The 12,095-nt window shown below is 44.4% G+C and overlaps 1 protein-coding gene across 1 annotated transcript; it reads left to right on the top strand.

The window, feature by feature from the left end:
• The first annotated feature begins 888 nt into the window (after positions 1 to 888).
• Positions 889 to 10,035, top strand: LOC138299130 (lymphotoxin-alpha-like). The gene is made up of 4 exons (XM_069237176.1): positions 889 to 1,145; positions 2,476 to 2,521; positions 5,897 to 5,962; positions 9,052 to 10,035. The coding sequence occupies exons 1-4, from the start codon at positions 984 to 986 to the stop codon at positions 9,480 to 9,482; spliced, it is 705 nt and encodes a 234-aa protein (XP_069093277.1). The 5' UTR covers positions 889 to 983; the 3' UTR covers positions 9,483 to 10,035.
• Positions 10,036 to 12,095: the final 2,060 nt, after the last annotated feature.

Raw genomic sequence — 12,095 nt, 5'->3', positions numbered from 1 at the left:
TTGTCTACCCCAGTGCCTCCCAACCTATGGTCCAGGGACTCCCGGGGGTCCGGAAAGCCTCCTCAGGGTTTCAGGCTCTCCCCACCACCACTTCTCTTTCTCTTTTACCTACCACTCTCTTGATGCATTCAATCTGCCCTTTTAACCACCACTTCTATGTCACGTGGCCTATCAAACTAGGGTGACCAGATCTTCAGGAGCCAAAACCCGGACAAGTCAGACATAAAAGAAGGACTAAAGACTTTACTCTCACTTTTATATCTGGCCTGTCCCGTTATATAAAATTAGCTATGGCTTGACCTCCCACCCTGCACCCACAACCCGCCCCCACACACCCGTCTCTGCTCCCCACTCCGTCTCGATAAATTAATTATTTCATATTTTGTAGGCATTTTTAACTTATGCTTCCCTAGGTGATCTGACGTTTGTCCCAAAAACCGGGACATTTATTTAAAATTAATTATGAGAAGCGTCTGGACACCGGGACAGTCCTCTAAAAACCGTGACTGTCCCGGGAAATCCGGGACGTCTTGTCACCCTATCTCAACCCCACCTCCAACTCCACGCATTGTTCTTATTTTCTTCACCTATTTCTCTCTCCTGCACCTGTCTCTGAGGTTGCACATTGCCCCTGCCCTTTCACTAACGCGCTGTTTTTCCCAGCAGTTTATTTTCTCCCTATATGTGTTTTTCTATTTTCTTGACATTTCTCCGCCCCCTTCCTCGCCTCAATCTTCATTTCCCCGTATTTCAACAATCTAACACTCTCCGATTTTCTCACTTTCTCTGAAACTCTCGGCATCCTCTTCCTGGCGCTTTCAGTGCCCGCCCCCTGGCTTGCCGACTTCCTCCCAGTTGCGGGATTCCCCCTTTGAGACGTCACTGCTTCCGAGAGGGATGCTTTGCCTATATAGCGCAGGGGTGGCGGAGGCCACAGCACAGCCGGCACTAGGCGCTAAGTGGCGACACCCGCACTAACCACCATGGAGCCTGTCACAGAGCCCACCGTGACTGATGCAGAGCACGGGCGACCCCGCCTGCAGCCCAGGGCACAGGACCGCTGCTGGCAGCTCATCAGCCTAATGTGCATCTTGGCGCTAGGCACTGCCACCACGCTTCTGGTGCTCGCGCATCGGCACAACAAGGTAGGCGCCGAGAAGCTTCATGGCATTGCCCACGACGCAGTGATAGATTCAGAGGTGTTACTATACTGAGCGAAGTAGGCGCAGTCACACCGGACCCGGCCTCGACTGCCCCTACTATGGGGAGGGTGGGGGTGGGGGGGGGGAGGTTTGAGTGTGAGTGTGTCTATTTTCCTTGCTTCCATTAGGACACAGTAGGCGCTTGATACGCAGCGGCCTAGGAGGACAGGCATCACTGGCTCATCGTGAATACTTCCAACTTTCACAGTTATGTATCACCTAAGCCACTAGCGCCTCTGATAGCACAGGGTGCCCATTCTGACGGGGGAGCTTCTCCTGCTGTTTAGTCATCCTCGGGTGCAGGAGGTAGCCTCCCTCACCAGCAGGAAACCTGATATTCCTGCAGGATCTCAGAGAGCAGCAGGCTCCCTCACCAGCGTGAAGGCTGGCATTCCTGCAGGATCTCAGGGAGCAGAAGGCAGGCTCCCTCACCAACAGGACGGCTAACATACCTGCAGGATCTCAGAGTGTAGGAGGAGGATTCCCTGCAGAGTACAGAAGCCTGGCTGTCTCACCAACAGCAAGGCTGGCATCCCTGCAGGATCTCAGAGTGCATAAGCTAGGTTCCCTCATCGGCAGGAAGACTGGCATTCCTGCAGGATCTCAGAGTGAGTACTAGACCCTGCAGGAGCTCAGTACAGAAGGTAGGCTCCCTCACCAGCAGAAAGTCTGGCATTCCTGCAGGATCTCAGAGTCCACGAGGAGTTCCTGCGGGATCTCAGGGCGTAGAAGGCAGGCTCCCTCACAGGCTGGAAGGCTGGACTTGCAGAAGGATCTCAGAGTCCTGCAGTGCCTCTGAGTGCAGAAGGCAGGGCCCCTCCTGCTTCTACTCCAGGAAGGCTGAATTCCTGCAGGATCTCAAGAGTGCAGGAGTTGTGTTTTTCCAGATTCTACTGGGGTTCTTGCAGAAGTGCACAGTGGATAGTGTTTATATATATATATATATATATATATATATATATATATATATATATATATATATATATAAAATGCTGATACTTATACTGATTAGCTATAGATAGACAGATAATTACTTTCATTGAGTCTGCAGTTACCTAACTTTTTCAGCTAATGTCTGTAGCAATGCAGTGGAAATGCAACAGAACACTACATGTTAACTACATGTTACCCAGCATTCTGCAGCTAGAGTTGGCATCTACACTAGCTCAGAATGTGTTTTTGAGTGTGTGCATGCACCTTTAAGGTGAACTTCCTGATGTACTGATGCTTTAATGTCTGTACCTAATAGTTGTATTTCTTTCATTTCTTGCAGAAAGAATCCAGCGCCAAAGATCCGCGCGCCTCTGCCCACTCAGAAGGTAGGTTGACTCACCAAACCACATTTCCACTAAGCACACTTTATGACACATATAAACATTTCCAGAAATGAGAATTTTCCTCACTCTCTGACGCTCCCAGCAAGGCAATATTTGAACACTAAGATCTGTTCTTCAGTTCATCATCAATGAAAAAAAGGTATTCATGGAATTTTGAGGCAGCCAGTCTCCCACCCTGAGATGCTGTTCCATTTCTTTTTCTGCAATGCCCTACTTAGCTTGCTATCCTGTATCTGAAGCCACAGATGTTAGAGGCTTCTGGCTTCATATGGCGATTTAACCTTTCTCATCCAATGTGCGCCATGTCCTTACTCTTTAATGGAGTTCTGATTCTGAAAAAGATGACCTTGAAGGAACTATGGACACTCCCAGATCTTTATCAAGATTGTAGCTCAAAAGCATCCTCAGGGAATGGGCCTTTGCCATATTTTCAGGATAACCAGTGACTCATTTAGGGAATTCCCACTAATACCCTTGTCACACGTTTGCCATTAAATTCTGATAAGTGCAGTCATGTAGAGATGTGTTTTCTATGGGTTCAAAGCTAACCATCATAGCTGCCAAGTTTCCCAGGTTCATGCATGATGTGCTGCTCCAGTCCCGTTTTTGCCCTTTGCATTCTTGGGCTTAGAGTCCTCTTTTGTAATGGACTAAACAACACTACAAGTCCCAGAATTCAAAGAAGAAACCTGGACTGGAGCAACACATCACGCCTGAAGTTCGGAAACATGGCAACGAGGAACTATGGAGGTGCTCCAGTCATCTCTCAGTGAATTGAAGCACACACAGGGCTATTGTGTGCCAGCCACCTGAAGAGCCACGGGCAGGTGGCACCAGAATGAGGTTAGAAGTAGCTACAATGAGTACCGTGGTCAGGAGAAGACAGAGGCATAGGTCCTTGCACACAAATTGTCACAACATGACACTACCCATCTGCTGTATGTACACGTGAAGAAGAGACAGCAGCGACATTGCCAGAAATCACAAGATGGGTGGGAATGTATTCACTATTGGCACACACGTTGAGTGTCCCAGGTAAGATTCACTTTGTATTCCTGGGACAGGTTACTCTGACCTCTTGGCTCCATAGTCAAAAACCTCACCCCTCCATCACATCTCAGGTTCAACACAAGGTGACAGTATAAATAGTCACAGGACACAAGGGGAGAACAGGAAAAAACAAACATTGCACCCCTCCAGACTATTTTGTGCAAGAATTTCCTCAACAATTTATAATACAATCTTCAGAAAGCTAGCAAAATCACAAGGCCAGAACAATGGCAGAAGTGTGACAGCTGTTTGCATTGACTTGTTCTGTACAATACTTATTTTGTGTGGTTGAAAAGTGCACTGCTGCTATATATGGGGTGTTTTTTAGGGAAGCTTGCACTGATGCTGCCTGTGTGGAACTTATTCAGAGTATGAGGGACGCTTGCAGTGCTGCTGTTTTGTGTGGTACCTAATATTTTCTGCAAGCATTTGCACAGCTTTTGCCCTTATTTCATGTTTTGAAAGTGTGAGGGTTTCTTGCACTGCTGCTAATTTGTGTTGTACCAGTTCACTGTGTGGGGTAAGCTTGCAATGCTTCTTCCTATGCTGCATGTCTGTGGTTTTGTGTGCAGCTTGCACATCTGCTTCCTGTTATGTGAATGCTGGATGCGAGGAAAGCTTGCAGGCCCTATGTGTGCATGTGTGTGTGGGGAGGCATTAGTCTAGCTAAAAGTAACTTAGTTATAATCTAGTGAAACTGTGTTTTTGGGTGAACCCACCATTTGTTTTTGTTTTGTTTTTTTCAAATCTTTTTGCCCTGGGCGACAGCGTTGGTCATTTATTTGCAAGGGTCACGTCTAGGTGTATATGTGTGTGAGTGTGTGTTTGTGTGCATTGCTGCTGCTTGCACTCATGATGTTGCTTTAGCCTGTTATGAGTCTGATGACGAGACAGGTGTGGGTGGTGACACTGGGTGACCAAAATTTCATTTTCCAGCCAGTATAACTGCACCAAAATCCATCTATGACAAACTAACGCCTACAGAATGGGGAATTACTGTGTGGTTTTACCTGCTGGAAGTCCTCACTCAATTCCCACTTCTCTGGGGTTTAATGCTCACAGTTATCACTTGCTCCAAGCAGGTGGTACATGTGAGCGAGGGATGGGAAGAGGAATGTGTGGGGAGGATGGCAGAAGATGGGAAGGAATGGGCTGACATTACATGCTCTTCCCGTGCCATAGGAGAGGGTGTAGTGGAGGACCAGGGGCTAGAGGCCAAGGCTGGGCTGCTACTGCAGCCAACAACTTAAGCAATGGTACCAGCCAGGTTTTCTGGTCTGTAAAATCAGGTCCAATGCTCCCGCACCCAGAAACTCCTGGAATGGGAATTCTATCAACTATAGAATATAATGTTACAAAAACATGACATTGCAGATCACCTCATTGTACCTTGAGGATACATATATCTTCAAGGTATGTCCATATGAAGAATAGGAAATCTATACTTCCCTATATGCACGTACCTCCTCAATATTTTGGGACACGTTATTATGTTAGCAAAATGTTTCTATGGTCTATATTTGGACACACAACCCTTCCGGAGTATTCATAAATGAACACAGCGTAATCCCTCTTAGAGATACCGCTCTGTTTATTTAGTAATCTGGGCCTACGCGTGTCCATTTATATGTGCAAACTAGGGAGAACAACTGGGGGTTATAGATTTGATGGAAAAAAGCTAATTTAAATAGTTGAAGAGAATAAAATTAAGCATAAGTAAAAGGCATAGATTAGATGGTTGCTCAAGGTGCTGGTTCGTGGCAGCCACCCTTGGGAGGGAAGTCTGCAGTGTTGTTCACGTGATGCTTGTGAGAGTGTGGGGGACAGGCACCTGCCTTGCAGCGCCCCGTTTTTAGGTAGAGCATAGCAGCTCGCCAGCGCTGCTTTTTTGACGGCTTGGTATGTATCTGGGATTTTAACCACGCCCACTGCACGCCCCATCACTATCCCTCATTCGTGGGCTTGCCATTCAAAAATACTTTGTTGGTAAATGCTTTATGTTTGTCCCTCCTTTGGGCAGTTTAGCTACCGCCTTGGGCATCGCCCCTGTTACATGGCTAATTGGATGGTTGCCGATACGTTTGACTGCAAGCGAACTTCTTTTTCCTTTTGTGTGCTGCTTCGCGCTGATGCCGTGGCGCTTTGAACCGGCTCGCTTATGTGAAACTGTATTACTTTTAATTTTCAATATATGTGGCAAGAAAAGTCCGGTTAGGAGTTTACAATGCTAATAGTTCTAACTTGAGGAAATGCGAGACCCATTGCATTGCGCATGCTTGTTTAAAATCATGTTGTTCTGTCCCACAGCCTCCTACCTCTTGCCGAGGACACACGAGCGCAGCAGTCTAGAGAAGCCAGCAGCGCACCTACAAGGTAGGTCTCAACATGAGGACCCCCTGCTTCTCCCAAAACAGGTTCTAGCACAGGGCAGGCCTCCGAGCTCTGTAGTGAGTGGATAATATTTATTTGTGTAGCACTATGCTCACCTAAAATTGATTCATGCACTGTAGGAAAGTGTGAATAATAGTCTGCTAACAGATTGAGAAATTCGCCTTTTATGGTAAAAGCTCAGAATTTTGTCTTCTCCATGAGCGCAGTCTATAGATTTCCCGTGGAGCTGAATTATGATTCAGACTGGGTCGGTTGGGAGAGAAAATGATAATTGACTACCAATCTCTTGAGTTCAGGAACATGGCTGTAGCATCACTCAAGCAACATGAGGTGAAGTCAGATTATGACATCACTCAAGCATCCTGGTGCCAGGCTCTGACATCACTCCTGGAACCTTATCTGACATTGTGACACCACATTAGACCCTTTAGAGGGACTGCAGAACTCCAGAACTGGGCGACTTACTGTGACCTCATGCCAGGAATCTGACGTCAGACTATGACTTCACTTCAGTCCAACGAAAGTGCAGTGAAACTGTGACGTAACTTCAGGAACTTTGCCCTTACTCCATAGCTCTCTTCAGTGTGTGAGAGGATCTTAAAAGGTTTAGCGAATGCAAATTGTTGTTACACAATTGTACTCGGTCCGTTTGCACCATAAGATTTTAGGACAATGGCTTACACATGTTTTACAGGAAAATAGAAACTATACCATTACCCAATAAATACAATTAACCAGTTCCAACTTGGAACTGGAATCCCTGGATTTTCTCCAAAGCAGCTTAGAAAATATCTACCACCAGGTGCCACAACTGCATCCCCTAGAAATCATTTGTCAGTGGTTAACTGGAGTACCCAACAGGATTTTACATTTTTAAAAGAGTAAAAGAAATAGTAGAACTTTGGAATGTTGGGAGCTCCTTTGAAAACAATGGATTGCTCCAGGCTTCTAATAGTCGGTAGAAGCCCGGCGCGCCAACACTCCAGTGTTGGTCACAGCTGTTGCTGTGAACAAAGGCCTCACGACCCCGAGGGGATTTTAATCTCCTCAGGCTCTGTGAGGCCTATGTTTTATTTATTAGAACTTTCTGCCCTCTAGTGGCGGAATGTTCTAATAGCCTTGTAGCCCTCCATAGTTGGGCTATACCTGCATTAAGGTCCTGCTCCATTGTTAAAGACCTCGCCTTCGGCTAGGGCCTTTAATGCTGAAGCCGGCCTTTAATGGCTGGTAGAGCCTGCTACGCAGGCTCTAAGGCTGTCATAAAACAATCACACTGTAAAGTGAGCCTGAATCTTATTTGCAAAATTTGCTTTGTGGAAATTATTTGAAAGGCCCATAAAATGATGCAAAATATGTCCATGTGCCGATTTTTGGTGCGAAGATGCGTTTTGTACCCAAAAAAAGCACAAAATAGGGTGTGACAGCAGTCACTTGCATTCAGTTCGCTCACGTTCCTCCCATGCTCCTGCAACAGGATTTTTACCCAAATGAAGGTTCAATTAGATAATATTTTGGTAACGCATAATCATAGGCGTTTGACGTAACAATCGTATTGTGAAATGCTAGAAATTAAGCAAGATTATACCGGTGTAGGGGAAAATCACCCAGGCCTAGAGTATGAACAACACAAAACTGGCATTTTCAAAACTTCAGGGTTGACATTTTGACTATCTGGGTCGTGTGAACTTCAGTTCTGTTAACTCAGAATCCAGGCCTGCCCTCACTGGTCGGATTCTGAGAGAGAAGGAAGTGTGTAGGTGTGTGGAGAGGAGGAAGGGAAAATGCAGTCTCTCTTGCAAGATGTTTTGTGCATATTGCATTACTGTCTTTCTGGGTCACATTGAGGTCGATTGTGGTAAATGTTTGCATCTACCCTCGTGCTTCACCTCTTTAAAGGTTTCAGATGAATTCATGTGATGCTGAGCTTTTAATTCTTGTGAGGAGATGTGGCCTAGTGGCACGAGCTACTGCCTTTTGAACCTGGGGGCCCAAGTTTGAATCTTGAACAAGGAACCTGACTCAACACCGTGTGATTCTGGACAAATCACTTAATTTGCTTGTGGGCCGAAATATGAAATATTATATGTGTAAAATGTATTTGTGTAATCCCCACTTGATGTACACAACCTTGTAGATTGACTCCTATTCCTGGGGGCACACGATCGAATCCTGGCCTCGGTGCTAGACTCAACACCGTGTGACTTTGGGCAAATCATTTAATCTGCTTGTGCCTCAAATATGAAATATAATGTATGGTAAAATAGGTTTTGGGCAATCCTCACTGGATGTACCCAATCTTGTAGATTGTCTCCCATTCCCCCAAGTAATATATAGCACTAGGGTTGCTTCACTGCTAGGTTTGTGCTACATAAATACTAATACAAACATATTTTTGTCAATATGCTTACAAGCTTGGGCCCAGGGACATATTGGTAAAAAGCTGAGCACACACAGGTGATCAGATCTAAATTGAAGTGTACAACTGCACAGATAAAATCGTTCCACTCACATTAGAACACATAGGGTAGTTTATTGACCAAAGGCTACACGGGCAGAGCATTATTGGTGATAGTCTGTGGGGTGCTAAACAAATTTGACACTCTTGCAAAGAAGATGCCTAGCTTTATGCATAGAAGAACAGGCAACATGGTCCCCAGTGTGAGATGTTTGCCAACAAAACATCAAACCCATAGGACCAAATAGCAGTCTTTTAGGAGATATAATACACGCATAGATGTGCTGAAAGACATTATGGTAAGGGCCACTGGAATTATGTGATTGTGCAAAGTATTGATTGGTTGAGTGTGAAATTGGAGCAGGTATCGCTAAGTCAAGCATTGATAGGTTGCTGTACCCAAAGAGCTGGTATCTCTGTGTTTAACAAAGGCTCTCCAGTTTTTGTGCGATGAAGATGTTGGGTTGAAGGCCACTGTTAATCATGGTGTTGACCTTGAGCTGAAGGCCATTGATGGTTGTGTTATGTTTATGCCTGTCTAGGCTATGCATTCTCTGGATAACCTAAAATCCTTCATTTAAGCCTCTTCTCACCTCTGTTTTATGATTGGTTGCAGGCAGAACTGATAAAAATGAGAGAATGGTGCAGTGGTCAGACAGCACCTCGCATGCGTTCACACGTGGTCACGTTCAACTTCAGAACAACTCCCTGGTGATCCCGTCCACGGGGATGTACTTCGTCTATGCCCAGGTGGTCTTCAGCGGCAACAGCTGCCCAGAAGCAAGAGCTCGCTACTTCTCACACAAGATCATGCGTTTCTCCAAGTCCTACCCTGAGGACTTGCCCCTGATGGCCGCCCAGAAGACAATATGCGTTGAAGCAACACCAACACATGTCAGGACAACAACCACCACCTGGTTCCGAACCATATACCAGGGTGCGGTGTTCCGCTTGGATGAGGGGGATCGGCTGTCCACGCAGATGGACCCTCTCTCCAACCTGGATGTCCACCATGACACGACTTTCTTTGGGCTGTTTGCAGTCTGAAAAGGGAACACAGGGGTAGAGGCAAAAAAAATGTCTCCAGCCACGTTTGAGTGCCTATTTATGTAATCTGACTTAATTTATTTATTTATTTTAGTCAAAACTGAAAACAAAATGGAGGGACAATACGCACAACCTGGGCTTGTGGCTTCAGCTAACGTGCCACGAGCTGGCGTCCTCCACATTACGCGAGATAAGCTACTCCTGTGGAAATGTTCCACCTCACACAAGTATTCTGAATGTAGTGAAAAAATAAATTAAGCTAATATGCCATTCTCATTCCTGAAGCAAAGAGTATGACAATTATATTTGTTAAATACCTTTGGGTTTCCTAGATGTGTTGATCTTACTTAACTTAGCGGTGCTCAGTCCTCCAGCCAAAGCATCGTAGGACGCCTGGAAGGTCCTCAGCCAATCAGATTCGTTCATTTCAGCAACAGGGACAAAAACCTGAGAGGACTGAATTGCCCCAAAGAGACAAGAACGAGCTGTCTACGATGTACACTGGAATGTGGTTATTACAAAATGAAAATTACACGTATATTTATTTATATTTTATGACTTATTTATTATTTGATAATAAAAACATATTTTTAAAGAATGCCTTCTTTAGCTGTTTTTTTTTTTTTTTTTTTTTACTAAGTTATTGTAAAAAAAATGCATATCTACAATCGATTTATAAACTACACAAACGGATTAACTCTGACACCATCCGTGAGGGTAAAATACGAGAATATTCTGTCCTAAATATCATCTGACAAAAATATTTTGTCTTAAATATCGTTTTAAAAAATATTAAAATATTACCCATTGGAGTTAATAATAGCCGATAACCAGCGGAGCAATATTTTTGTAAACATGTTGGCCACAATATTTATTTCAGATAATATTTTTGTCATTGATAAACTGACTTAAAAAAACAGAATCCTGTTAACAGCCCCCAGAGAGTATCCAATCTGAGACATATTGCATAATAAGAGACATCCATCTGCAGAAATTGACTGATAACTGGCACAGTTTCCTCTGTGACATCGGCAGAGACTGCTTCCTTGACACCTATTCACTTATAACCAGCACAGTGACATCTCCGATGTCAGCAGAGACTGCCTCCTGGGCATCTATTCACTTATAACCAGCACAGTGACATCTCTGACCCCAGCAGAGACTGCCTCCTGGGCACCTATTCACTTATAACCAGCACAGTGACATCTCTGACCCCAGCAGAGACCGCCTCCTTGGGACCTATTCACTTATAACCAGTGATAACGCGTCCAGCCCTTCTAAGTTACCTGTATCCTGGACACGTTGGAGGTCGGTGAATCTTTTAACCGAGTCGAGCTCACCTCATTCGAGAATAGTCGAGTCGTTCAAATCAATAATCAATAACTATAGTAATCAGTAATCAATACTCAATCATTAGATCGATATAGCACATCAGAAATCAATAACAGTTGGTATTTCGGCGCACCATGACCTTTCAGTCATGAATAACCACACCAGTTTATTAAAAGTTAGTGAATTTATTTTTCTATATTAACAAAGCCAACACGATATATATTTGTCTCAAAACCAAATGATACATGTATATGAACATTACTAGCTGTCCATTACGGTGGAAGAAACGCAATCTACGCAAAATCTGAACAATAATACATTCAGTTATAGCAATGCAAATCACTAATAAGACTAATTGTATTTGACTGATTTCATACATTTGGTCAGCATAACAAGATCTCAATTTGACATGGTGCATCGAATGAAACCCTCAACTAACCTCTAATTAGCATTGGCATGTGGGACTTCATGCAAAACGAATTTAGTCAACACAAATTTGGAAAAGTTCTAGCTTGGGCTCTATCAAAATAGCAGTTGGTACCTAAAAGGAAAAACACAATGCATAATACATTTATCCTTTCATATTTACCAAATACAAACAGCATTCAAGAATGTCTTCGTCCTTCAGGTATCGGTTCGATCAGCATGGGCAAGTTGAAAGGGGGCAAAGTTAAGGGCAAGTTTCCTTGCAGCAGCAAGGAGAATGGGGCAAAGTTATTGCATGGGCAAGAAGGGACAAATTCAAAGTTAAAGTCTCTAGGGTGAGAATTCTCAAAGTCTCTTTCTCTCAGATAGAGAAGAGGGCATCAGGGTGTCGACCAAAATGGAGTCTGGCATCAGGCTTCAAGCTGGTATTGAGGAAAAATGGCTGACTTCTCTTTGTTCAGTATGTTTAAGTAAGAAACATTCCAAATTCTGCAGGTTCCTCCATTGGAGGGTTCATAGGTTGGCTTCAAATTGACCAATCAAAATTGACTTTTACTAGCGCTCATTTATGCATAGACTGTCCTTGGAGCCTTGGAACACAAATTGTTACATGGTTTGCCAATTATTTAACTATCTGTACCTCCATTGTCCGCACCTGCAGAGACTGACCTTGTATCAAAGGGGATGAAACCGGCCTGGTACAGAACCTTGAAGATAAGTGCATTACTCGTCTCCACTGGAAAAATACAACTCCAGGCAAGAATATATGTTTCATTAGTTCAACGAAAGCCACGCAATTAGAATTTGAGACCAGGCAACTAGGCCAAAGCCTCTACTAAATTTAAGCTAAGCAAA

Source organism: Pleurodeles waltl, chromosome 6, assembly GCF_031143425.1.
Source record: "Pleurodeles waltl isolate 20211129_DDA chromosome 6, aPleWal1.hap1.20221129, whole genome shotgun sequence".
NCBI classification, from domain to species: domain Eukaryota; kingdom Metazoa; phylum Chordata; class Amphibia; order Caudata; family Salamandridae; genus Pleurodeles; species Pleurodeles waltl.
The sequence above is the reverse complement of the archived record's forward strand: the minus strand, read 5'-3'. Positions and strand labels throughout refer to the sequence as shown.

What these genes read in the sequence shown, in the direction of transcription:
- LOC138299130 (XM_069237176.1), top strand. Translation starts at nt 984, where the DNA reads ATGGAGCCTGTCACAGAGCCCACCGTGACTGATGCAGAGCACGGGCGA. An exon ending in TCGCGCATCGGCACAACAAG is followed by an intron (nt 1,146 to 2,475) that starts GTAGGCGCCGAG and finishes CATTTCTTGCAG; the next exon opens with AAAGAATCCAGCGCCAAAGA. An exon ending in CGCCTCTGCCCACTCAGAAG is followed by an intron (nt 2,522 to 5,896) that starts GTAGGTTGACTC and finishes TCTGTCCCACAG; the next exon opens with CCTCCTACCTCTTGCCGAGG.